General features: G+C 43.7%; 3 protein-coding genes and 1 long non-coding RNA gene across 30 annotated transcripts in view; 1 reads left to right on the top strand and 3 right to left on the bottom strand.

Moving 5' to 3' along the window:
- Positions 1-1,775, bottom strand: part of CEP192 (centrosomal protein 192) — a 142,937-nt gene extending 141,162 nt beyond the window's left edge. For 12 of the 22 annotated variants that reach the window (XM_077975345.1, XM_077975346.1, XM_077975349.1 and 9 more), the window contains exons 1-2: positions 1,693-1,775; positions 825-992 (exon numbers count right to left, since the gene is read on the bottom strand). In XM_077975345.1, the coding sequence (XP_077831471.1) occupies positions 825-931 (107 nt within the window). In that variant the 5' untranslated portion in view covers positions 932-992; positions 1,693-1,775. Of the gene's footprint in view, positions 1-824; positions 993-1,652 lie in introns of all 22 variants that reach the window. The other 10 variants (XM_028837885.2, XM_028837887.2, XM_028837890.2 and 7 more) reach the window with 3 other exon arrangements.
- A 4,163-nt stretch (positions 1,776-5,938) lies between these two features.
- The window catches only part of SEH1L (SEH1 like nucleoporin), a 38,282-nt gene continuing 17,292 nt past the window's right edge, over positions 5,939-26,928 (bottom strand). Inside the window, exons 5-9 of one of the 4 annotated variants that reach the window (XM_028837897.2) lie at positions 20,548-20,646; positions 12,052-12,192; positions 10,758-10,915; positions 9,268-9,418; positions 5,939-8,229 (exon numbers count right to left, since the gene is read on the bottom strand). In XM_028837897.2, the coding sequence (XP_028693730.1) occupies positions 8,217-8,229; positions 9,268-9,418; positions 10,758-10,915; positions 12,052-12,192; positions 20,548-20,646 (562 nt within the window). In that variant the 3' untranslated portion in view covers positions 5,939-8,216. The remainder of the gene's footprint in view (positions 8,230-9,267; positions 9,419-10,757; positions 10,916-12,051; positions 12,193-20,547; positions 20,647-26,928) is intronic. The other 3 variants (XM_028837895.2, XM_077975392.1, XM_028837896.2) reach the window with 3 other exon arrangements.
- LOC114673720 (succinate dehydrogenase cytochrome b560 subunit, mitochondrial-like) lies at positions 12,960-13,760 on the top strand. 3 transcript variants are annotated; one of them, XM_077975404.1, is made up of 3 exons: positions 12,960-13,169; positions 13,273-13,332; positions 13,497-13,760. In XM_077975404.1, the coding sequence occupies exons 1-3, from the start codon at positions 13,093-13,095 to the stop codon at positions 13,705-13,707; spliced, it is 348 nt and encodes a 115-aa protein (XP_077831530.1). In that variant the 5' UTR covers positions 12,960-13,092; the 3' UTR covers positions 13,708-13,760. The 3 variants fall into 3 exon arrangements, with proteins under 3 accessions (XP_077831530.1, XP_077831529.1, XP_077831528.1); XM_077975403.1 differs by having other exon boundaries at positions 13,276-13,742; XM_077975402.1 differs by having other exon boundaries at positions 13,273-13,742.
- LOC144336553 (uncharacterized) lies at positions 22,591-26,507 on the bottom strand. The gene is made up of 2 exons (XR_013408439.1): positions 26,221-26,507; positions 22,591-23,314 (listed from the first exon to the last, which is right to left on the bottom strand). It is a non-coding gene; the product is annotated as an uncharacterized LOC144336553 (long non-coding RNA).

Here is a 26,928-nt window from a genome sequence, read left to right as displayed (position 1 = left end):
GAACTATCACACAAGTCTCCCAACTAGCCTCCCCAAGTCTAGCCTTGTAATTACTAAGTTATTCATTCATATACAGACATGTAAACTATTAAAATGCATACAAAACACTTCAACAGTTGTTCCTATTTAGAAGGGGCCTAATCCAAAGAAAACTCAGAAATTATGCGAAGATCATTCATGCGACAACCATTATGAAACACAAACCATGAGGAACACTCTACTTGGCCCCAAGAATGCAAAAAGAAGTAAAAGGCAGCGCCCCTCAGGGAGCTGACAATCCCTGTCAACTACGACAGTGGTAAGTGCTTCAACAGACCCTTGCTAAGGGTGCAAAGGTAACAAAGCCCACGGGAAGATTCCTCAAGACGTAACCTAGTACCTAGTCTCTTCTCCAGAAAAGATTACACTTGCAAACCATTCAAGGACATAACACATTCCTGAAAGAAATTTCCTGTAATTTCTCACATTATTGCATTACCCACCCCTCCTCCATCATCTCAGGTGAAGACAATATGTTATCTCTTCTTCTATATTTGAACTGAGTAGCTATATTTGCAATTTCTCTTGCTATTTCCTTAGAGTAGTGACCTCAAATCTCACATCTGGGTTCACTAATTACATTCCTAGGTACATTACATTCCATAGTACATATGACTATAGTCAGTAATCGTAGGTCTAGGTATACGATTAAACACATTTAAAAGCACGTGCCGTGGAACCCAAAGCCGAGCCAAACTTCCCCAAAACTCATCATTTACTCTTGGCACTTTAAGATATACTTTAAAACTAGGTAGGCATTTGGTATATTGTTGTTCAAGGCTTACCGGTTTTGCCCAGAAAGCTGAAATTTGGAGAAAAAGTTGATTTTGGAGCAGTAAAAACGCCAGTCGAATGACCTCAAAATACTAACAGCCAATGGGAATACGGTCATATGAACAGCTGTTCTCCAAACGACTGCCTTGAAGAGGTCCTCACGTTTTACTAAACAAACTCTGAAATTAACAGCAAAGTACAAGCAGAGTGTATTAACATTCGTCTCATTTCACGCTCTGTTGAGAATGAAATCATAGGCAAGGAATGCAGGTAAACTATTAGGAAGAAATGAACGCAACCTAGCAGAAACCAAAGCAAGCGAGTCCACGGAAGACAGGGGCATTCAGCATTAAGTTCACAAAGTTACTTCCTGGGTCAGAATTTTAAACAAAAAAGAGAAACAGAACCGCCCAACACAATGCACAGAAAGCAAACACCACCGGCCGCCGCACAGGCACCTGGCGAGACGCTCAGAGGGAAGCACGGAGAGGGCCGGTCCCTCCAGAGGTGGAGTCCCCAGACAGGAGGGAGGAGAGACACACGCGATCCCCTGACAGTCTCTCATCACGCCCGGCCCAAGCGCAGCGACACACGGGCGTGCAATTAACCCCAACCGGGCGGAGCTCGGCTCGGAGGCCGGAGGCCGGGCCAGGCGTGGAGGCGCGGGGAGGGCTGCAGGCAACCCGCTCGCGCCCTGCCGGCCTCGCCGCCCCACAGCCCGCGCCCCCGCCCGGCCCAACCGTCGCCGTCCCGCCGGTCCGGCAGCCGAAACGTAGGCCAAAGGGGCATGCGTCTGCCTCCCGCCCAGGCGCAGGCCGAGCACCGGCGGCCCTCCTCACCGAGCCCGCGTCCCTCTCACCGAGCCCGCGTCCCTCTCACCGAGCCCGCGTCCCCGACTGCGGACGGCAGCGCGAAGCGGGAATGTCCACAGAGCGATGGGGTGTCCCGGGCGCTGCAAGTGCGCGTGCGCACGGCCCCCGCTCCGGCTGCGGCCCCGAACGGCCGTACCGCGCCCGCCTCTGGTTTACGTCTGTTCGCAGCACCAGGCAAGGGGAGGAGACTGAGCCGGCTTTTGATTGGACAGCAGGAAGAAATGGGGCGGGAAGAAGCCCAGTGATTGGTGGGGACCGCGCGTTCCTGGATTTGAAGCGAGGAAGCCGCGCGCCCTGCGCGTCCGGGGGAGGAGGAGGAGAAGGAGCTGGAGCTCTGCGCCGGCTGGGACTCGGGGGCTGCTCCCGTTGGCGCCGCCTTCAAGGTCTTCGCGAATTTGAAAATAATGCTTACTTTATTCAGTTTGGGGCTCCAGGGCACCGCCAGTCACTCTATGCGCAAAGAAGTATTCCCCGCCAACACATCCCCCCGGTAGGTTTCGTCCTTCCGTGGGCAGATGCAGACCTTCCTGTTGGTAGACCTGAGAGGCGTCGGGTTTCACCTTCAGTTAATTCCTCGGGATCCAAGTCTCATGACAGTTCGCCACATCTAGTCGCCTCTCTGTGACACAGTAGGCTTTGTCTCGATTGGGAAAAAGTGAGGTGAGGCATAATTTGTCCCTAAGTAGCTTCCTACTTTTGTCCATCCTTCTTAGGCCACAAATCCCACCCCGCCATCTGCTCGGCACAAGCCCTTAACTACTACACTGCTTCACTGAGACCACGCCTTTCACTCAAAATGTATCTCACTCTTTTTCAGTAAGGTCCCTTATCTCAAAATTCATTCCATATAGTCACAGAAGGAAAAGAGTCCCTCTTTTCCAAAGCTAACCCCTTAACTTCATTCAAGTTACTGAAAGATGCCCCGCGCACTTTGGAGGAGAGAATAGGGAAAATGCAAAGTTTAGAAGTCCCTAGACCTGAGGTTAGCTCGGTGGGGAAAGACGTCTGTTTACTTGACCGCTTTCTGCCTCCTGCAAACATGGCTTAGCTGTCATTCTTGGATATCCTCGCCATTGTTTTCCTTCTCTCTGCCTACAAAAATGCAGCACCTCTCTATCCAAACACATTCACCACACATGCCGCACACACCACTCACATCAAACACACCACACACAGCCACACTCACCCACATACAACCCCACACACGCATACACACCACATCCATACACAACACACACCCACGTACACCCCCCCCACACACACACCACACCCCTTCCTTGATTCTGTTTCATCACCTAATGACCATTCTTGGCTCCTTCCCTTAGTGGTCTCCACTTTTTTTTCCATAGAGGAAGCCAGGCTTCCACTTTTACACCTGATTTTGACGCATTTCATGGTGTCTAGCTGGGTCCTGAAAACTTTAATTTATCAGGAATAGACTCCTAATTGTCAAACTCAGTGATTATCTTCACAGTTCTTTACACCTCTTCTTGGAACCCTGCAGCCTTGGTATTTGCAAAGAGTAATTACCTTTATTCTACCTTTGTCCACACTCAACGAGCAAAGATGAATGCAGAAAATCTCAAAATTTTCTGAATCCCAAAAAAGTAAGCCAAATGCTTCATTAGCCCTAGAGCTGAAAGGGTATATTGGAGTGTAATGAGCCACATTTCTTTCTCAGAGTATCTTAACCTCTTTCTACAAAGCGGTAACACAGTTAACTACTTAAATATGTCTACATGTTCCAGACTGTCACTCACACCAAATCCTTGTTAATAAATGTCCTTCCTCCATAAATATCCTCACGTCACCAAAGCACTCCGCACAACACTCAGCAACCTGATAGGACTCTATTGACAGAGATCTCTGATTCAGAGTCTCGGCAGCAAGACAGCCTGGACTCTGACGCCAGGCTGCCTGGATCTGAATCCTGGCTCTACCTCCCTCTTCCAAACTGTGCAGCCTTGGGCAACTAACTTTAACCTGCTGGTATCCTTGTCTGTAAAAAGGGGATAAAGCGTTTGCCTCAGAGGCTTACTGTGAGGATTTAAAGCTACTCCTGTAAGGTATCTAGAGAAGTACTGGCTCATGGAAATACTCAGCAAACATTAGCTATTATCTTATACCTCAGGATCTCACCTCACATGCCGACTGAAGAGGAGGAACAGAACTCCCACGGTGATTTCCAAATCTCTTTAGACGCTGAATAGAGCTGAGTAGAGCCTGCAGAGGCCCCATGACCAGGGTGCCTCCCAGGGAATTAGAAGTGAGGCCTATCCAGTTTTAAGTTCAGACATCTCTCAGCTCCCCTTTTACCAACTGCTTAAAGTGGTATGCCTCAGCCACCAATACCCAAAACCTTCTCCCATGTAACCACAAGGTATGATTCCAGATTAACGTCCCACTAGTTCCCTAAATGAACCAGACTGTTATTTATATCCTGTTCTGTAAACATACCCCTACCCTCTTTTACCTGTTGAAATCAGACATCCCTTCCAAATTCTGCCAGCTCAAATAACTTCTCTCTTTTATGCCTACTATACAATTTCTACCATTATTACAAAGCCAAACCCATTACCTTTGGTAAATTCTAGAAATGCCTTCTCCCACGAGTGTAAGTTTGTGTGCAGACTACCTTTCTATTTTTTTACATACCCCAGTGCTTGGCACAGTATCTTGCACATGGTAGATGCTCAGGATTCACTACATTAAATTGGAGAATGGTCTCAATTTCGTTATCCCATTCTTACCCCAGGTACCTCTATGACTGAAAGCTCAGACATGCCTTCTCATTCTGAGTTAGATTCAGCATTAAGATTTCTTGTTTGATCCTCCATAAGGCTACAAGCCTAGCAAGTCAATTAACCAGAGGAAGACCTTTGAGAATTATCTGAAAGAGATATTTACATAGAAATGCTAACCTTAGAGACAAAACACTTTGATGATTAGACAATAAAACTCCAATGTTCCTTAAACTAAAATGAATAGGCTAGGTGAGGTGGCTCACGCCTATAATCCCAGCACTTTGGGAGGCCAAGGTGGGATGACGGATTGAGCCTAGGAGTTTGAGACAGCCTGGGCAAACAGTGAGACCCCTCACTTCGAAAAATTTAAAAAAAAAATAGCCAGGCCATGGTGGCATGCACCTGCGGTCCAAGCTACTCAAGAGACTGAGGTCGGGGGATTGCCTGAGCCCAGGAGTTCAAGGCTGCAGTAAGCCATGATCATGCCACTACACTCTAGCCTGAGCAACAGTGTGAGACCCTGTCTTAAAAAATAAAAAAATAGGCCGGGCGCGGTGGCTCAAGCCTGTAATCCCAGCACTTTGGGAGGCCGAGACGGGCGGATCACGAGGTCAGGAGATCGAGACCATCCTGGCTAACACGGTGAAACCCCGTCTCTATTAAGAAATACAAAAAACTAGCCGGGCGAGGTGGCGGGCGCCTGTAGTCCCAGCTACTCGGGAGGCTGAGGCCGGAGAATGGCGTAAACCCGGGAGGCGGAGCTTGCAGTGAGCTGAGATCGGGCCACTGCACTCCAGCCTGGGTGACAGAGCGAGACTCCGTCTCAAAAAAAAAAAAATAAAATAAAATAAATTAAAAAATAAATAAATAAATAAAATGAATAGCTCTTAATCCTTTGCATATTAAGAAGTACTAGAGATATGACAGTATTCAAGGAAAGGTGTCTTTGAAAATTAGAATAGTTATAACAATTATGTCACCTATGTGATTACCTCATAAGACACATGAAATACTGTTCAGAGCACCTCTGTCTCTCTAGCCCTGATAAGAGGTTAAACCCTTGACAATTCCTGACAGAACTGAACCAACAAGCATATTACTAGTTTTAACCATTTTATCACAATTTCTATCAAGTACATTCTCATCTTAAAATATTTTAGAAAATATTCTAATGTTGACTGACTAGGTTGAAAGTCAACATCTGTGCATTCTAAATGTTAGTCTACATACTGACTTTCTACCTTTTAAATAAATGTAATATTTTTGCTCACATCTCCTAATTTTTGTTTGGGTTTTTTGTGAGATAGTGAAAGGAGAGTAAGCCTTAGCAACTATCTTAAATAAAATACATTCTGTTTTTATAAGGCAAGAGATTTGTGTATTTTACAATATATTTTATTACATAACCTACTTGGATAATAATTACAAAAGCTTTAAACAGTAATTCCAAGTAGTGAAAGGCAATTTCCTTTAAAAAAAAAAAAAAAAAAAAAGACCAAAAAGTCCACATTGGGTTTTGCTGCTTTATACACAGGAATGATTTATTTTACATACTAGTCAGTTGCAACATTAGCCTGTAAAATGAAATCCATTTTCTAAGGTCTCAAAGACAGAATCAGCTTCGTAAGAATATGCTTTCACATTAGCCAGTCTGATAAAGCATAAACAACTTAAGACTATGGTAACAGTTCAAAATAAAATTTACAAAACAGGCACTCTGAAGTCAGCTACTGTGTGTAACTTCACAGTTAACGTTACTTGGACATATCTCATTTCATCAAAGGTTATCACCCAGTGAAGCCAACGTTCCTTTGATGGAGACGCACAAACAGATTTAGGTTCGAAACACCGTATTCCAGTTGTAATACATGCAAGACAGACCCGAAGTTAGAAAAATCTTCTGAAAGAAAGTGAAGAAAAACAAAAAGCAGCCAGAAATGAAAGCATTTACAAGCACTTGAATAAGGCCTTTCAATGTTAAATCAGTGTTTTAAACCCCTTCATTCTCAGGTAAGGGATTAAGAGGCCGAGAGAGATATCGTCTGCGAGGGTGAGGATACTGGAGGTTGGCAGTGTCAGCATCGCAAGAGTGCTCTACCAGAGGAGGAGGAGGAGGAGGAAGGAGCTGGGCATAACTGGACCATCTCGATCCAGCCCGTGGGGAATCCAGAGGGGGAAAGAAATACCTGAAACAATGAAGACAGGAACAAAACACCAAACAAAACAAAAACAGGGAAAAAAAAAAAACACAAGAAAAAGAGAAAAGTAGTAAATACAGAGAGAACCAAAGAGGAAAAAACACATGCTAGAAAAAAAAAAAAAAAAGCTTTAGTATATTCATGCCAAAACTAACAGAACATAATAGCACAAATCAAGACCCTTACTCAAATCAAGATTGCTTAAGCAAGTATAGAAACTTGAAAGGAATACAATCTGTTAAACTTAAAATGTCAAAAAAAATCAATATAAATGTTACAAAGAAAAACATTAATTTTATAAATTCAAAACACTTTCTAATCTCTCAGAAACATCTGATGCTATTCTGTACATTTACAAATCTAATAAGCTTTTTCTCTTAAGCAATGGTTCACTCACAACAGCAGCAAGCACACATTTTTTAGTGCATACATGATACTGGGAACACACACAGTATGGCTGGCTACTGCAACATGCGTTTGAACAACTACAAACACTGAACACTTATTTTTCTGCAAAAGCCTTAGGATAGCTACCAAATTTTGAGAAGTGAAAGGACTCACAGAATGACCGTGCCCTACTGTTACTCTTCTTCCATTTTGTAACTTACCCGTAACACTTACACATTTTAGCAAGCTTAAATATTTATAGCTTTGTTATCAAGGTCAGAGCTTTACAGGATATGAACTAATTTAAACAGCCAACTAAATTAAGAAAATCTTGAGACATGGAATGCTGACATTAATTTACATGCACAATTTTAGTAAAATTTTAATGGCTTCTCTTAATAGTGTGTGTCCAAATTTTGATTTGAAGGAAACTAAGCCATGGAATAAATAACACCATAAAAATATACAAATGTATATAAGAAACATTTATCTCTTTAGTGACTATGAATTAAAAACTTATAAAAAAGTGTTTCCATCTTACTTCCAAATTGTAAATGAAACAATACCAAATGCTTAACCTGGCTACAACTGTACAGTCAAGTTCCTTCATTTTACTATTACTACTTTACTAATTCACTCCTTTACTAATATTCTTTAAATACTACAAGGAAATGACAGAGTTGTACTGAATGTCATGTATAAAGCAATTCTACAAAAAGTAAATCACTCAAAACAATCTTTATAAAAAATATTTATTCAATCTTCAAATTAAAATTATAAAAGTTCATTTTAAGCTGTTTTAAGAAAGCAAAAGAAATATGTCTATATTTTCCAAATGAAGTAAAGTGATATTTCCCCTCCTCCCAACTACTTAGATAAGAATGGTAACAACCCTTTTAATCTTTAAACCCAAATTAGTTTCAGGAATATTTCAAAAAATTGTTTTGGTGACAATGTCTCAACAGAAAGCCTCTCCATTTATATTTCAAAAGTTTCAAATAGTGTCAATAAACTGACTAGTACAAAAAAATATACACTGTATTTTTAAAGGCCTTTAGGATTGCGTTTAGTAGTAAGCAGGCTGCTGGTGTATCTTGGGAGAGGTCAAACGGCGCTGGGGAAGGGGAAGAGGAGCTCGCTTTCCATTCCTGTGTGCATGCAACAAGCAGCAAAACAGCAAAGCTACTCCAGTTAGCTTGTACTCAGCTGTGCTTTCTGTTAAAGGACATAATACAAATGGAAAAGGGAAATGCATCACAGATCTAACACAGATGGTTATCGGCACAATAAGAATACAGATCAAAAAACAGAAGCTATTTACAAAAGAAAATACGCAGTACAGGCAGTGACCAAGAACCAGCCTTAAAAAATCAACTCTACTTATTTGTTTCATGAAATAATCTTTATAATCTGGTATCTTCCACGGTAACCTGAAATCGTTCTGATGCACATACTTAAAACCTCGAAATCAAAAGCAGGACTTCTTTATAAAAACATAACGATATAAAAATAGCTGAAATTTTAAATACAATTTTCTTATTTTATTTAGGATAACAACAGGACAGTCCATTAGGCTGTGTTTTGACGTTTCCTGAATTCTATCCCAAATTATTCACAAAGACATATTAAAATAATTTTATCTTACAAATTCACATATTTAAAATTTGAACATGAAAACAAAAGGATGACTCTTTAGATGACATCAAATATTCCTTATTATGATACACAAGAATGTAACATACGCTAACTATTCTAAAAATCAATCTCAGGTTTTATTATTTCCTCTTATTTCCATTAAACTTTAAACACAAAAGCCAAATAATTTAATGTACTCTCTTCTAAAAAGCCTTAATAAATGTATTTTATTTAAAACTGCAGTTTGACCTAATGCAAAGACCACACTACAAGCAGTGAAAAACACTAATGTTCATTTGGACTAAAACCCTCACTATTAAACCAGATAACCTTCCTCTCACTGTTGCAGAAGTGAAGTTGAATCTTAAACCTGTAACATTTCTACCGATAGACCACTAAAGCTTCAGAATATAATGTAATGACCTCATAACCTACCTGCAAATGTTATGACCAAGTAAGCCAAATACAGAGGTAACGAAATGAACTCTTAAATGCTAATATAATCACATGTGAACATTTCCACTCCATCTTATAATCCAGGAAATAATCCACCTTAAGTAGAGCTACCAGAATGATTTAAAACAAAGAGAATTTCCAGTTTTCCCATGAACAGCCTACCTGCCAGCAGAAGATCCATTTAATGAATTCTGAAGACTTGGAATATTTGAACCTAGGGAAGGATTTGAGTTTCCCTGCTGAGAACTCCCATTGACTGGGCTCCCATTACCTTTCAAAATACCAGTACACTTCCAATTGTCCATATAATTAGCTGAAAGGAAAATAATCAAATACATTAACGTGATTAATACCAATGCCTAAGGGCACAAATCCGTACCCATGTCCTTAAACTACAATTAAAGAAATGAGGGAGAGGCTAGGGGCTACATTTCTTTCAGGATAAACATTAAAGACACTTTTTAAATGGAAGACATATTGTCTTAGTTTTAACAAATTTTTAGAAGTTTTCAAAGTATCAATAACTTTAAAAATATAAAGCTTTCACCACCCATGTTACAGATAATAGCAGAGACAATTTTCTGAGCTACCGTATTATCACATTATGAAATTAATATTAAAATCTCCATTATAATATTAAAGTCTTCATTATAATGAATTTCACTTACATATGTAAGGTAATGAAATTGTCTTCTTAATTATGCAAGTATAAGTTGTATGGGTACCTAATGTCTTCTGAAATGGATGGAGATTGAGTGGCTTATCCAAAATGGCCTTATTAGTTTGAATGCAAAATTGGTCTCTGAAGACAATGAGCCCAAGAAAATCAAGTTAGGCAGCCTGCTGGGGAGCATGGCAAGGTGGTCCAGACTAAAGCCCAGAGGCAGAAAAGGACAACAAAGCCCTTGAAATCAAATTACACTGAAGAAAGGAAGGTCTGAGCTGGTTTTGCCAAAGCCCAAAATCGAACATGGGAGGCCCTCAAGCTTACCCAAACTGCACTTTGGGAAACAGTAACTGCTAAAGAGTAAATAAACTAAGACAGCTATAATTTTGAATGCTAAGTATGGGACACCATTCATTATGGTGGTGCACAAATCACAGAAATCTCTGCCCAACAGATAATCATCCAAAAAGCAGTGCAGAACCACGCTACAGAGACCACAGTCAGTGTCAACTGTCCAGACCTTCTCACTCAGCCTGGCACTTATAAAAAGCTTACAATCAGGGCCCCAAGGCTCTTAACGTTTGCACAAAGCAGGGAAGATACTGGATTTTCTCCTATTAAGGACTGATTGTCTAAAGTAATCTATTTGATAAAATAAGAGCGACTATAGTCCTAGCCTGAGTCTGTAGAGCAGTCAAGTAAGGTACATATATGACAACTGGTATCTTTTTACTGGAGATACTGCATATTCTGTAGTAATTACTTTAGTTTTAAAAGTTGCTCTGTTCCATATAACTTGAAAAACAATTCAGTGATTAACTGCTATGAACTAGGTAAACTGATGTTCGAAATAACATAAATTAATATGACATTAAAAGTAACCGTAAAAGACCATTTTTAAAAAATATTTCAGAGTTTACATTTTTAAGTAAAAACTCCAGAGCAGAAATATAAACCAACAATTACCCCTCCACTGAAATCTTACCTTTCCACAATCTTACACAGCCATCATCTCCTGAAGATGCTAGCACTGTTCCTGTTATATTCCAACTCACTCGCCAGACCTGAGAATTATGATTATCAAACTGAGCCACTATATGGATTTCAAACTTTGTTGGCCCACCAGAGGAAGTCAGTTCTTTCCTGTTAATAAAAAACATTTTCTGAGGCATTCTAAGCAAAGTTTTAAAATACACACACACACACATATAAAATTCTAAATTAGTACAAGTGGTCTCACCACCACATCACTTTATAATAATGTACTCATCTGCATAAACCCCACCCTTGGCCCTTGAGCTGGGCCAATGTCATTTCCATTTAACTCGCCAAGGCCTGGAGTGATCCCAGCACATAAACGATATTCAGTGACTGTTTCATGGAAGAAAGAAACAACAAAACAGGATGATTTTATTCTCCCACACAAGGCCGAGGAATAAAACAGATGACAATAATTAATTTTAAAAGGCAGGGCAAGGCCAAGTGCAGTGGCTCACACCTGTAATCCCAGCACTTTGGGAGGCCAAGATGGACAGATCACTTGAGGACAGGAGTTCAAGATCAGCCTGGCCAACATGGCGAAACCCCGTCCCTACTAAAAATACAAAATAAAAAATTAGCCAGGCGTGGTGGCGGGCACCTGTAGTCCCAGCTACTCAGGAGGCTGAGGCATAAGAATTGCTTGAACCTGGCAGGTAGAGGTTGCACTGAGCCAAGATCATGTCACTGCCCTCCAGCCTGGGCAATGAAGCGAGATCTTGCCTCAAAAAAAAAAAAAAAAAAAAAAAAGGGCAGGGCAGCAAGTAGGAAAGAATGAAAGAACAGAAAGAAAAGAACTGGAATTCACAATTCAAAATTAAAGTTAAATATGTTATTCACAAGACTGTATCAATACTAATTTAGTTTTCCCTAAATAGACTGCCACTTGTCATTAAATATTTATAGAATATCAGTTATATTGGGAGAATTGTTAGTATTAGCCTAAATAAAGCACAATTAAGAGAATATAAATCTACTCTTTACTCAATTCCTCTTTCCAAAAAGACATATATTTATATATAAAATGTTCATTCAATAATCCATTCTTCAAAAATGACATTAATTTAAAAGTAATTGTAAAAGACCATTTTTTAAAAATATTTCAGAGTTTACATTTTTAAGTAAAACTTCCAGAGCAGAAATATAAACCAAATCATAGTTACCTCTACTCTCTCCTCCACAAACAAAGGTAATCAGGAGGCAAGAGTATTTTCAAATTCATAAATGCTTCGAAAACTCACCTCACAGGTTTTAATGTAAAAATTCTCACATCTTTGGTTGCTATTGCTAGAATATGGAAAGATCTTCCCAAGTTTGGAGCGAATGCAATATCATGAACGGGATCAGTGACTGTCATAAGAGTTTCAGCTTTTGCATATTTCCTAATGGAAAAACAAACAATTTAAACATTTTAGAAATAAAATGTACAAAGATGCACACATCACTGCATCGCACCTTTTTCATACTGCTCACAGTCATGTAGCGCTCACCTCTGTAGTGGGCTCAACAGTGGTCCTGACCCCCAGAACCTGTGAACGTAACCTTATTCAAAAAAGGTCTTTGAAAACGTAATTAAGGACCTCAGAATGACATCCTAGATTTAGGGTGGGTCCTAAATCCAATGTGCAGTAAGTATCCTTAAAAAAGAAGAGGAGAGACGTAGAGACACAGAGGAGGCGGCCATGTGAACACAGAGGCAGAGATTGGAGTCTTGCTGCCACAAGGCAAAGAACTGGAGCCAGCAGGAGCTGGACTAGACCAGGAAGGATTCCAGAGGAAGCACAGCCCCGCCGACACCTCGATTTCAGACTTCCGGCCTCCAGAACTGAGGGAATACATTCTGTGTTAAGACACCTGATTTGTGGTAATTTGTTATGGTAGCCCTAGGAAATTAATACAACCTCCCATGTTTCCTCCTCTGATAATGTACACTGAGCTTGAAATGGTTTAATAAAAATTTAACTAGAATAAGGTCTTGGCTGGCCACAGTGGCTCACACCTGTAATCCCAGCATTTTGGGAGGCTGAAGTGGAAGAAATGCTTCAACCCAGTAGTTCAAGACCAGCCTGGGCAACACAGCAAGACCCCACCTCTACACAAAACACAAAAATAGCTGGGCGTGGTGGTGCACACCCGTAGTCCCAGCTGCTTAGGAGGCTGAGGTGGGAGGATGGCTTGAGCCCAGGAGGCAGAGATTGCAGTGAGCTGAGATTACACCACTGCACTCCAGCCTGGGCAACAGAGTGAGGCTCTGTTGCAAAAAAAAAAAAAAGAAACCCGAGATGGCTGCACTCTTGCTGAGACGTGTTGGTTGTCATTACCTCCAAGCCCACTTTGGCCCTCAGCTCTGTATCAGAAATGCTGTTCCCGTGGGAACCACGGCAAAAGAAGAGATAAGAGCGGTTCTGGAATAATAATATAGGTTCACACCGTCCTGTGTCTCCCCACATCACTATCTACAGCTGGTCTCTTCCCGTGGTGATGTCCATCTGCTGCCGCGGCACTGGTATTGCTTTCAGTGCAGGAGTCTCTCTTTTTGGCACGCCGGCCCTGTTACTCCCCGGGAACTTTGAGTCTTATTTGGAACTCGTGAAGTCCCTGTGTCTGGGGCCAGCACTGATCCACACAGCTAAGTCTGCACTCGTCTTCCCTCTCACGTATCACACCTGGAATGGGATCCGACACTTGATGTGGGACCTAGGAAAAGGCCTCAAGATTCCCCACGTATACCAGTCTGGAGTGGCTGTCCTGGTTCTTACTGTGTTGTCCTCTATGGGGCTGGCAGCCATGTGAAGAACGGAGGTTCCCAGCATCATCTTCCTACACGTTACATTCACCCATCTTTCTGTTTGTCATTCCTATCTCCAGCCTGGGAAAAGTTCTCCTTATTTGTTTAGATCCTTTTGTACTTTCAGATCCCCGCGGAGCAGTAGACTACCTTGTAGATTATAATCGTGGAAAAGGGTCTAGTTTTCCCCTTGTTTCTAAAAATGGGGTGGCTGCAAAAACTCCCCTTTTTTGCCCACAGCTTGCCTACTCTCGGCCTAGCAGCAGTTATTCTCTCTCCATACTGGGCTTTGATTTGTGCTGAGGGTCAGCTCTTGGCTCCTTCTTCTGAAACAGTGGAAACAATGCCAGCTCTGTGGCTTCTGCCCTGGGGATGGGGGATGAGGCTTTGGGTGCCACTGCCTGTGGGCTGCTGGCTTAAAGGACAATTCTGGTCTTTGCTGAGAGCCCAGGCCATTAACACCTACGCAGTGTTAATGAAAGAAGAGAAGTGGTGGGAGGGGAATTAGTCTGTCCCAGCTAGAGGGAGATAAAGAGGGCTACTTAGTTCTTGGAGCAGCTGCTTGTGAGGAGAAAATATATAGCTTTTGACACAAGAAGAAAATCCAGAAAATTATCACTGAACATATTGTTATTTCTTTTTCTTGGATTTCCAGAACAGCTTCTTAATTTTATACTTTCTCATCAAAGTCATGTACCATTTTTTGAAACTGAATTAAAATACTCATTTAAAAAAAAAAAGGAATAAGGTCTTGATTTATTAGCCACTGACACCTTTCTTAGGAAAAGAGTAATGCATTGCCTAAGTATTTCAGTGTAAATAAAAAAGTAAAGCTGGTAACAGGAATTGAGGTTTTTTAGGTTTTCCGTTTTTTTTGAGACAGAGTTTCGCTCTTGTGCTGGAGTGCAATGGTGCGATCTCGGCTCACTGAAACCTCCGCCTCCTGGGTTCAAGTGATTCTCCTGCCTCAGCCACCTGAGTAGCTGGGATTACATGTGTGCACCACTACGCCCGGCTAATTTTGTATTTTTAGTAGAGACGGGGTTTCACCATGTTGATCAGGCTGGTCTCGAACTCCTGACCTCAGGTGATCCACCTGCCTCTGCCTCCCAAAGTGCTGGGATTACAGGCGTGAGCCACTGCGCCCAGCAGGAATTGAGTTAGGTGATAACAAAAGGAAACTATGCAAAGGCTATTTCATCTTTGCAATTCTATTTCTTTACGTAGAAACACAGAATAAGAGATAATGAAGGCAGTGGTAGATCAGAGTTTTCTACTAGGTTCTTCTAAGATTGAATATCCCGGACAGAACCGCAGCACGAAACCCTGAGTGCAGGAGACTGGGTGGAGAGATCTCCCCATCCCACCTTTCCACTACCTTCTTCTAAAATAGTGGCGCTTCCAGCGTTTTGTGCTTGACCTTCTTCTCACCCCAACATTCTTCCTAAAATATCTACCAAGCTGGTACACACCTCAAGGTTCTCTCCTTGACCTTTCTCACCCATCCAATCACCCTAAGCAATCTCATCCACATCCTTCTTCTACTGTGTGGTCTGCAGTCGCCTGGAAACTTCTGGGACATCCAGAATCTCAGCCCCTTCCCGGGGCCTACACAAGCAGAACATGCATTTTTTTTTTCTTTTTTGAGACAGAGTCTCACTCTGTCGCCCAGGCTGGAGTGCAGTGGCCGGATCTCAGCTCACTGCAAGCTCCACCTCCCAGGTCCACGCTATTCTCCTGCCTCAGCCTCTCAAGTAGCTGGGACTACAGGCGCCCGCAACCACACCCGGCTAATTTTTTTTTTTTTTTGTATTTTTTAGTAGAGACAGGGTTTTACCATGTTAGCCAGGTTTCAATCTCCTGACCTCATGATCCACCTGCCTCGGCCTCCCAAAGTGCTGGGATTACAGGCGTGAGCCACTGCGGCCGGCCAGAATACGCATTTTAATAAGATCCCCAGATGATTCACACAGACACTGAAGTTTCTACACTCATGGTTTCAGTACCTATAAACCAGTAATTCCTAAATCTATCCCCTGCAATTCAGGACCTTCTACCAAAGGCCAGAAACAGGACAGAGGGAGCTAAGAGCACACATGTTGCAGCCAAAACGTATTTGAATCCAGGCTGTAACTTGACCTTCAGCAAGAAGTTCTCCATAAAGTGGGAGTAACACCAGTACTGTGGCAGAGAGATTCTAAGAGCTCCCATGACCCGCACCTCCTGGTGGTCACGCCCTTGTAAAGGCTCCTCTCCATGAGTGTGAGTGCGGCCCATGGTTTGTTCTCTACCCAGGGGAAGGAACATGGCAAGGTGGTGGGACAACACTTGTGTGACTGCAAGGCACAAGCCTGTGACGCCTGCCTTATGAGAAGACTCTCCCGCTTTCTGGCCTTGCAGAAGCAGCTGCCACGCTGTGAGGACACAGGGAGGGTCTTGTGGCAGGAATACAAGTGCTGCCAACAACCAGGTGAGCGCCGAAGTGGACTCTTTTCCAGTCTGGCCTGACTCTCGACCCACAGACACTGAAATACCGAATCTACTGTTTCAGCCACTGGGTGATAATGCCGTCGTGCAGCAACAGACAACTAATCTCAGCTATTCTACCCATCCGCCTTTACACATTCCAACCTGGATGTTCCAAAAGCACCTCAAACGTATGTCTGAAATAAACTGTGCTGACCACATTCACTCCCCATCTCAACGAGTGGTACCACCATCGGCCAGGTCAGAAACCAAGACTCACGTGACCTACAGCTGGTGCCTCCTAGACAAGTCTCCCTGGTCCCTCTTCATCCCACGGACAGTGCACGTCCACATTCCACACCACCGTGGGCTACTGCGTTCATCCCTGCGTCCCTGCTCCCCCCTGAGTCCCTGATCCTCCCTGAGTCCCTGCTCCCCCGAGTCCCTGCTCCGAGTCCCTGCTTCCCCCCGAGTCCCTGCTCCCCCGAGTCCCTGCTCCCCCGAGTCCCTGCTCCGAGTCCCTGCTCGCCCCCGAGTCCCTGCTCCCCACCGAGTCCCTGCTCCCCTCTGAGTCCCTGCTCCCCACCGAGTCCCTGCTCCCCACCGAGTCCCTGCTCCCCACCGAGTCCCTGCTCCACCGAGTCCCTGCTCCCCCGAGTCCCTGCTCCCCCGAGTCCCTGCTCCCCTCTGAGTCCCTGCTCCCCCGAGTCCCTGCTCCCCACCGAGTCCCTGCTCCCCACCGAGTCCCTGCTCCCCCGAGTCCCTGCTCCCCCCCGAGTCCCTGCTCCCCCCGAGTCCCTGCTCCCCCCCGAGTCCCTGCTCCCCACCAAGTCCCTGCTCACCCGAGTCCCTGCTCCCCCCTGAGTCCCTGCTCCCCCCTGAGTCCCTGCTCCCCGTCCACACGGCTGCCAAAGTCAACTCCCTAAAAGGTAAATACAACCTGGTAACTCTACTGGACCCTGCGAAAGTCCAAATGCTGCCACGATGGAAACCAGATTGGCAAGCAGCACTCCCCAAAATCTGCCTGCCCTGCTGGCCTGCCCCTCCCCTGCCCCTCCCCTGCCCCTCCCCTGCCTCTCCCCTGCCCCTCCCCTGCCTCTCCCCTGCCTTAGCCTCCCCCGCCACCACCTCACCAGGCCCAACCCCGTGCCCTTGTCTTTGTTCCTGCCTCCTCTCTGCCTGCAGAACACCCTCTGTCTTTCGACTAATCTCAAACATCACCAGCTCCCACCTGACACTTCCTGCCCTGCCAGTCAGGTATGTGCTGCCATCTCTAGCAGGTCACCATCCTCGTCCATATCCTAGGTGCTGTGAGCTCCTTCAGCTCTTAATACAGTCCCTGCTGCTTATGAAATGTTGAAAAAGTGAGATTTTTTTTCTTACCTGAGGCAAGCTATATATTGTAATTAATTAAGGTGGTCGGGCACAGTGGCTCATGCCTGTAATCCCAACACTCTGGGAGACAGAGGCAGGAGGATCACCTGAGGGTGGGAGTTCAAGACCAGTCTGACCAACACGGAGAAACCGCGTCTCCACTAAAAATACAAAAATAGCTGGGTGTGGTGGCGCACGCCTGTGATCCCAACTACTCGGGAGGCTGAGGCAGGAGAATCGCTTGAACTGGGGCGGCGGAGGTTACGGTGAGCCAAGATCGTGCCATTGCACTGCAGCCTGGGCAACAAGAGCGAAACTTCGCCTCAAAAAAAAATAAAAATAAAAATTAAGGTTATCTAAAGCTTCTCCTATCAGGAGGAGCCAAATAAGATCCTCAATGAGAGTGTATATGAAAGGAATGAACAAAAAAGACTTTGTTTCTGGTCCTGACTCTGGACCTTAGACTAGCCATTCACTCTGTTGGTCTCGGTTTCCTCATTTGTAAAATAGTGTTAATGAAAATCTGTCTCCCCTACTTACAAGGTGATGGGTAGGATTCAAACTTCATAATACATATAAAAATGCCCTGTAACCTATAAAAACACATGGCACTTCTATTATCACTATCAATGCTAGATCTGTTTTAGTATTTTCACTTACAAATACAAATAAGTATATCGAACATTGGCTAATTTGGCAAATGTCTCCTGTCTACTAAATGGTGATACTACTTAGAAAAAGATAAACAGGCCGGGCGCGGTGGCTCACACCTGTAATCCCAGCACTTTGGAAGGCTGAGGTGGGCGGATCACAAGGTCACGAGATCGAGACCATCCTGGCCAACATGGTGAAACCCCATCTCTACTAAAAATACAAAAATTACCTGGGCGTGGTGGCGGGCGCCTGTGGTCCCAGCTACTCGGGAGGCTGAGGCAGAGAATCACTTGAACCCAGGAGGCAGAGGTTGCAGTGAGCCAAGATTGTGCCACTGCACTCCAGCCTGGGCGACAGACTGAGATTCTATCTCAAAAAAAAAAAAAAAAAAAAAAAAAAATTAGGTAATTTCTATTTCCCTGTATTTTCTTTCAGAACTAACTGCAAGTTATTTATCTTTTTACTCCAATCTTATTTACGAAATACATTTTCTTTTCCTATGTTTTAGAATTTTTTTTTTGACACTGCTGGAGTGAAGTGGTGCAATTTTGACCTACCGCAGCCTTGACCTCCCAGGCTCAGGTGATCCTCCCACCTCAGCCTCCCAAGTAGCTGGAACTACAGGCGTGCGCCACCATCCCCACAGCTAGTTTTTGTACTTTTTGTAGCAAAAGGGTTTCACCATGTTGTCCAGGCTGGTCTTGAATTCCTAGACTCAAACGACCCAGCCACCTCGGCCTCCCAAAGTGCTGGGACTACAGGCATGAGTCACCTCCCCTGGCCAATGATACACCTTTTAAGTTTCGGGCTTATGTCTACATATTCATTCTGCTCAGCTGAGGCTGAAATTTACTTAACAAGCCCAACACTTCATGAAGCCTCTATAAAATGTGCTATTAATAGGGCTTATAGCTTTCACAGCTTAAAAAACCATGAAAATCTCTAAGACCATTTCCCATCACAGCAGCACGTTCTGCTGGACAGCACTGTTGAAGACCAAGCCTCTCTGCAGACATCAAAAATCTAGGAAGGCAGAAGGTATAAGATCTCCTTGGCAACTCAGATGGTAACATTTGGAATTGCAGAGTCCACGGGAGTAACACTAGTTCCTTCTCTAATGCTGGCCCTGCCTAAGATCTGACTATTAGACCCAAGAATTTTGTCTAGTACCTGGGAAACCCATCTGATCACGTGACAGGTGCTCTCTTCTCCCGTAAGACTGAGTAGTGTGCCTCTGAGACAGTGCTTTTGGCTCTCAAAAGCTTTGCAGACACTCGTATCTCAGCATGACCAAAATTAACTTACCTTCACATGCTGCTACACTCTACCCAAATCTGCCTTGTTCCCAGAGTTCCTTATCTCAAGAAATTACACACATTGAAATTACACACTGAACTCTTAGGCCAGAACCTTAGAAATAAACATTTTAACACTTGCTTCCTTCTCCTTCAATTCTCACATCCAATCAATCACCAGATCCTATTGATTCCACTTCTCAATTATTCTCAAGTTGTCCACTTACCTCCACGCCACTGCTACTACTATCCCAAAGCCACATACTCCCCCACCTGGACTGTCTTCACAGCATCCAAGCCCTGAACCCACCATGTTTCCCTCCAACACACTTGTCACATCTATGGAAGATCCATCTGATCCCATTATTCCCTATTCACATTACCTGTAAGATAAAACTGAAACACTAGACACTACTTCTTATAGATACACGTCTTGCCTATTTCTCTCCACACTCACTTTTGCCCAGTATGTTCCAACCACAGTATAAATATACTCCCTCTCTGTTGCTCACGGGCCTTACCACATGCAGTTTTCTCCACCAGGAGTGCTTCTGTCCTCTGTCTGGCTAACTTCTACTCATCCTATCGGTCATCTTCTAGGCGAACCTTCCTAGTCCCTAAACCAGATTAGGTTCCCCAGGTGTAAGCTCTTTAGCACCCTGATTCTTCCACTTCATAAAATTCATCACTGTTTTTTACTACGATTGTTTCACTGCAAGATGGTAAGTACTGGGAGATCAATTACCTTCCCCTCTTTTTTTTTTTTTTTTTTTTTTGAGGCAGAGTTTTGCTCTTGTTGCCCAGGCTGGAGTGCAACAGCACGATCTCAGTTCACTGCAGCTTCTGCCTCCCAGGGGCAAGTGATTCTCCTGCCTCAGCCTCCTGAGTAGCTGGGATTACAGGCACCTGCCACCACACCCAGCTAATTTTTTGTATTTTTAGTAGACATGGGGTTTCACCGTATTGGCCAGGCTGGTCTACCTTCTCCTCTTTATCACTCATGCCTGTACTATCCCAGCCTAGCACAGAACTTGGGATATTATAGTAAATCAGAAAACATATGACAAATGATATATAATTCTGTAAATGAATAAAGAAATAACATATTAAAAAACTGAAATGCAATTCTGAACAATTATTAAAACCAAAGCAGGACTGACCTGGTGTTTTCATTATATTCAAAAATCTGAACCTTGGCCATTGCGTTGGGGCTACTGTCATCACTTCCTACAGCGATCATGGGGGAATGAGCTCGAGAGCTAGAAACAAAAGAAATACACACGTCAGAGAATGAACACACTGGAGGCAAGCAGACACCCAGCTTACAGTCAGCCTGTCACTACTAGTGACATGTAGGTCTCTGCCACACTGCTGACATGGCCACACTGCCAGTGTGTGCACCTGAGAATGCCACACATGGGAGCTGAGGATTCCATCCTGATGAACTGGTTTTAGCATGTTCTTACGGCTCAGACAGAAAGGAGCTCTTTGCCTGAAAGAAAGCTTTCAAGCATTCAACATATTTCTAAAAAATACTTAAGAGGTCTTAGTAATTTTTCCTCCTGAAATTTTCGTTCATTAACTATGAAACAAAAAGTAACCCTACTGTGACTAACTTCATGACAAAAAGATTGTAAGTGCTTTGACAAAAAGAAGAAACACGCAGGCAGGGTGGCTCACGCCGGTGATCCCAGCATTTTGAGAGGCTGAGACAAGAGGATCATTTGAGGCCAGAAGTTCAAGAAGAGCCTGGGCAACATCATGAGACCCTATCTCTACAAACAAAAAGTTTTTAATTAGCCTGTTGCGGTGGCGTGTACCGTTTGTCTTAGCTACTTAGGAGCTGAGGCAGGAGGATCGCTGGAGCCTGGGAGTGGGAGGCTGCAGTGAGCTACGATCGTGTCACTGCACTCTAGCCTGGGCAACAGAGCGAGAGCCTCTTTCAGAAAAAAAAACAGCAGATGGACACAGGAAAAGCGGAAAAGCCCACCCCTGCAGAAGTCATGATTCCACATCATTTTCCCCCAGACTCATTTGTGGTCAACCTCATTTTGAAAGAGCAAAAGATAAGCAATGAAAGAATGGCTCTCCTGAACCAACAGTTGAATGACTTTTTAATTTCTATGCCTAATGAATATAATTTCCTTTGCCTCCCTCATCCAGATTAACATCTCTGTGAACCTGGCACCCTTGCTTAATCTTTAGCCTCAATATTGTGAACTACTGACCTCTTACAGCTAAAAACAAAATGTGGTAACTGATAAAAAATTTTAGTTCTTTATTACTAAAGCTTCAGGTAATTAGATCAAATTATCTAATTAAGAAAATTACCAGGCAAACTACAAAATGCTGCAGTAATAAAATAAAATTATGAGTTATTTATAAAAATTTTTGGCCATTCAAATAGACGTAAATTCCACAGCAAATTTCTGTATCTCACAAACTTCCTTTTGCTTTTTTTTTCCTGTTTGAGACAGAGCACCACTCTGTCACCCAGGCTGGAGTGCAGCGGCAAGATCTCTGATCACTGCAACCTCCACCTCCTGGGTTCAAGTGATTCTCCTGCCTCAGCCTCCTGAGTAGCTGGGATTACAGGCATGAACCACCACACCCGGCCACAAACTTCCTTTTTCAGTGTTCTACAAGTATTTAGTTTTGTTTTTATAACATTAATAGTGTGAATGAGGACCAAAAGTACATTTATAGTAACATATTCTAAATTACTAAAAACGTCAGTTTTGTGGGGCTTTTTTTTTTTTTTTTTTTGAGACAAGAGTCTTACTCTGTAGCCAGGCTAGAGTGCAGTGGCACGATCTCGGTTCACTGCAACCTCCTCCGCCTCCTGGGTTCAAGCGATTCTCGTGCCTCTGCCTCCCAAGTGGCTGGGATTACAGGCACACACCACCACACCCAGCTAATTTTTGTATTTTTAGTAAAAATGGGGTTTCACCACATTGGCCAGGATGGTCTCGATCTCCTGACCTCGTGATCTGCCCACCTCGGCCTCCCAAAGTACTGGAATTACAGGCGTAAGCCACCACGCCCAGCCAAGATTTTTTTTTTTTTAAATTGAGATTGGAGTCTCACTATGTTGCCCAGGCTGGACTTGAACTCCTGAGCTCAAGCAATCCTCCTCCCAAGTAGCTGAGACTACAGGCGTGCACCACCACACCCAGTTAAATAATGTAAGATTTAAAAAATTATTTGTTTGTTCTTTTTTTTTTCTTGGCGTGGGGGCAGGGGGTGGGGGGACAGAGTTTTGCTCTTGTTGCCCAGGCTGGAGTGCAATGTTGCGATTTCACAACTTCCACCTCCCAGGTTCAATGATTCTCCTGCCTCAGCCTCCCGAGTAGCTAGCATTACAGGCATGTGCCACCAAATCCAGCTAATTTTGTATTTTTAGTAGAGAGGGGTTTTCTCCATGTTGGACAGACTGGTCTCCAACTCCCAACTTCAGGTGATCTGCCCACCTCAGCCTCCCAAAGTGCTGGAATTACAGGCATGAGCCACTGTGCCCGGCCTTAAAAATATTTTTAAATCCAGTCACGAAATGTCCAGACAGCAACTTGAATTGAGGATTACCTAAACTGTACAACCAGATATAAGATATTCACATTTAAACCACTTTCTAAGTATGATTCACAGCTAAACAGTGAGAAAAACCATCCAGCTTTCTGACTGAATAGTGTAGACAGATCACCTGGATCTCTGCCTCCCTCCTAAACCCCACTGAAATGATGAAATATCATCATCATACTGGGCTAGAAATCTAGAAAGAGTGCCATCCGAAATCAAGAAACTTGGAGGGTTTCCAGGAAGTCAGGAAGCAGATCAGACTGAGAAAGAAAATACAAAGGAAGAAAGAGCCCATATCACCATCAGTAACTAGAAAATTACAGAAGGTTGGCCGGGCGCGGTGGCTCCTGCCTGTAATCCCAGCACTTTGGGAGGCCGAGGCGGGCGGATCATGAGGTCAGGGGATCGAGACCATCCTGGCTAATGTGGTGAAACCCCATCTCTACTAAAAATATAAAAAAATTAGCTGGGCGTGGTGGCAGGTGCCTGTGGTCCCAGCTACTCAGGAGGTTGAGGCAGGAGAATGGCGGGAACCCGGGAGGCGGAGCTTGGAGTGAGCTGAGATCGCGCCACTGCACTCCAGCCTGGGCGACAGTGCGAGACTCCGTCTCAAAAAAAAAAAAAAGAGAAGAAAAAAAAGAAAATTCCAGAAGATCCAACATCCAATTAATAAATGCAAAGAATAGAAATGAGTTATGGACAATCATGGAGTGATTTGGTCAAAAAACACTGTCTTAGTGAGACAATTAGAACTTGAAAGAGAAAAGTTAAGAGCTGGAAATAAAGGAGTACTCCAAAACCAACGGGGAAAGGGGCAGGGAGGAAGTAAATACGTTCAAATGGTTCGTCGTGCTCAATGGAAAATCTTTCTTGCTTTGTGAGTCTGAGGGTGCCCCAGCCTGCTCTTGGCTCACACATCCTTAGGAAACGCTGCCAACCCACTCCACGCACTCCACAAAATGCAGTCAGCCTACCCAGTGGAGAGAGTACGTTGTTAACCCAATAGAGCACTCAGCAGGAGAAAAATGCCAATATCAGTTTTCTCTACTAGCAGTAACAGTCACTCACCCATAAATAAAAATAAGCAAAGACCAGCGGACACCAAAGAAAAACAAGCAGTGCAGAAGATAAAGACCAAGGCACATGAAAAGAACTGATCTTTGAGAAAACACATATAGCCAATCCTCAGTATTTAGAGATTCTGCATTTGTAAACTGGCCTAAAATTTATTTGTAACCATAAAACCCAATTCTCTCAGGCTTTCTTTGTTATTATTTTTTTCTCTTTTTTGAGACAGAGTCACACTCTGTTGACCAGGCTGGAGTACAGTGGCATGATCTCATTGCAACCTTCACCTCCAGGGTTCAAGCAATTCTCCTGCCTCAGCCTCCTGAGTAGCTGGGATTACCGGCGCACACCACCACTGCCCAGCTAATTTTTGAATTTTTAGTAGAAACAGTGTTTTGCCATGTTGGCCGGGCTGGTCTCAAACTCCTGACTTGAAGTGATCCGCCCACCTCAGCCTCCCAAAGTGCTGGGATTACAGGCATGAGCCACCGTGCCCGGCCCAGGCTTTCATGGTCATTGATTGGCAGGTACAAAGCAGCTCTGCAAAAAACTCCAGTTGCCTGATGCCCGGTTTCCCAGCAGAGGTGCCTCTTCCTTCGGCTCTCACTGGTAAACGAAAGTCCTTTTCACAGTCTGGTCAGTTCGCCGCGCGGTTTTCACATTTTTGTGCTTTTTAAAAGTGATTTCACAGTTTAAAATCCCGTGGATGCTGCTGAAGCGCTGTCTAGCGTTCCTAAACATAGGAAGGCCGGGATGTGCTTTATGGAGAAAATATGTGTATTCAGAATGCCTTGTTCAGGCCTGAGTAGTTTGTGTTGTTGGCTGTGAGTTGGATGTTAATGAATCAACAACATGTAAGTTACCTTTAAAAAGAAAGACACACAAAAAGGTTATATACTGATCAGTTGACAGAAATGTAGTGAGAGATTTGTGGAAAGCCCGTATTTCCCCTAGGAGCAATTCAGTATCCAGTATTAGCTAATTCAGCGTTCATGGCAACTTCATAGAACATAGCCAGGGCAAATGATAATTGAGCTAGTATCCAGTATTAGCTAATTCAGCAAACAAATGCAAATTTCAAAAACTCTTAACTAGGAACCGCAGGGAAATAGTGTAATACATGTAACAAAAACTGACTGGTATAAAAAAGAAGTAACCAGAGAAAAAGAAAGTCTGAACAATTAAAGATGATTGCCATTCACACAAAAATTCAATGATGGGATAAAATGTACACCTGGAGAACAAAGTGGAGATCTGGGAGATGGAGTACCAAATCTCCAAACAATTTTTTTTAAATGGAGAGTAAATCCTGGAATAATCAAATAGGAGTGCCAGAAAGACAGACTAGAGACGAGAGAATAAAAAGAAATTATTAAAGGATCATAAGATATCCCCAATTTGAGACAAGAACACTCATTTTTAAAGGGACCACTGAGCCGGGCACGGTGGCTCAAGCCTGTAATCCCAGCACTTTGGGAGGCCGAGACGGGCGGATCACGAGGTCAGGAGATCGAGACCATCCTGGCTAACACGGTGAAACTCCGTCTCTACTAAAAAGTACAAAAAACTAGCCGGGCGAGGTGGCGAGCGCCTGTAGTCCCAGCTACTCGGGAGGCTGAGCCAGGAGAATGGCGTGAACCCGGGAGGCAGAGCTTGCAGTGAGCAGAGATCCGGCCACCGCACTCCAGCCTGGGTGACAGAGTGAGACTCCGTCTCAAAAAAAATAAAAAAATAAAAAAAAAATAAAGGGACCACTGAGTGTCGAGTAGGACTGGCCAAGTGCAGTGGCTCATGCCTGTAATCTCAGCACTTTAGGAGGCCAGGCCAAGAAGACTGCTTGAATGAAAAAAAAAAAAAAAAATCTAAAGACAACATGTGACAGAAAATCTGTGACAGCTAAGTATAAGCCAGAAGTAAAAGAAATCAAGAAAGGAAACAGAGCACTCATCATAAGTAATACCGGCTTATTCTACAGGAACAACAAAGCTTTCATGAAACAGATATTGGCATCTCAAATGAATACTTACATAATCTAGATTGTAAAGCTGGCTGCTGTTTAATTTTTAGAATCAATTTGTAGTCAAAAGACAAAATACACGTATGTGTTAAATGTTTACAGAATGTAAATATTATAAATCTTGCCAGTATACAAGCAATACAAGAATTAGGAAATGGACTGAGTGTCTCACGCCTGTAATCCCAGCACTTTGGGAGGCCCAGGCAGGCGGATCACAAGGTCAGGAGATCGAGACCATCCTGGCTAATACGGTGAAACCCTCTCTCTACTAAAAAATACAAAAAGTTAGCTGGGCATGGTGGCAGGTGCCTGTAATCCCAGCTACTCGGGAGGCTGAGGCAGGGGAATCACTTGAACCCGGGAGGCGGAGGTTGCAGTGAGCCGAGATCACGCCATTGCACTCCAGCCTGGGTGACAGAGCGAGACTCCGCCTCAAAAAAAAAAAAAAAAAAAAAAAATGAGGAAATGGAAGGGGCAATATGAGGGGGAAGCAAAATAAACTAATTTCCTCTTTTTTAAGAGCGCAGAAGCTAGGCACAGTGGCTCACGCCTGTAATCCCAGCACTTTGGGAGGCCAAGGCGGGCAGATCACCTGAGGTCAGGAGTTCCAGACCTGCCTGACTAACATGGAGAAACTCCGTCTCTACTAAAAATACAAAAAAATCTAGCTGGGTGTGGTGGCAGGTGCCTATAATCCCAGCTACTTGGGAGGCTGACACAGGAGAATCACTTAAACCCAGGAGGTAGAGGTTGCAGTGAGCAGAGATCATGCCACTGCACTCCAGCCTGGGCAACAAGGCAAGACTCCATCTCAAGAAAAAAAAAAAAAGGAGAGATGGGAGTAAATAGTCTAAAAATTGATAAATATGTATAGAGATAT

The sequence above is a fragment of the Macaca mulatta genome, chromosome 18 (assembly GCF_049350105.2).
Source record: "Macaca mulatta isolate MMU2019108-1 chromosome 18, T2T-MMU8v2.0, whole genome shotgun sequence".
In the NCBI taxonomy this organism is placed as follows: domain Eukaryota; kingdom Metazoa; phylum Chordata; class Mammalia; order Primates; family Cercopithecidae; genus Macaca; species Macaca mulatta.
The sequence above is the reverse complement of the archived record's forward strand: the minus strand, read 5'-3'. Positions and strand labels throughout refer to the sequence as shown.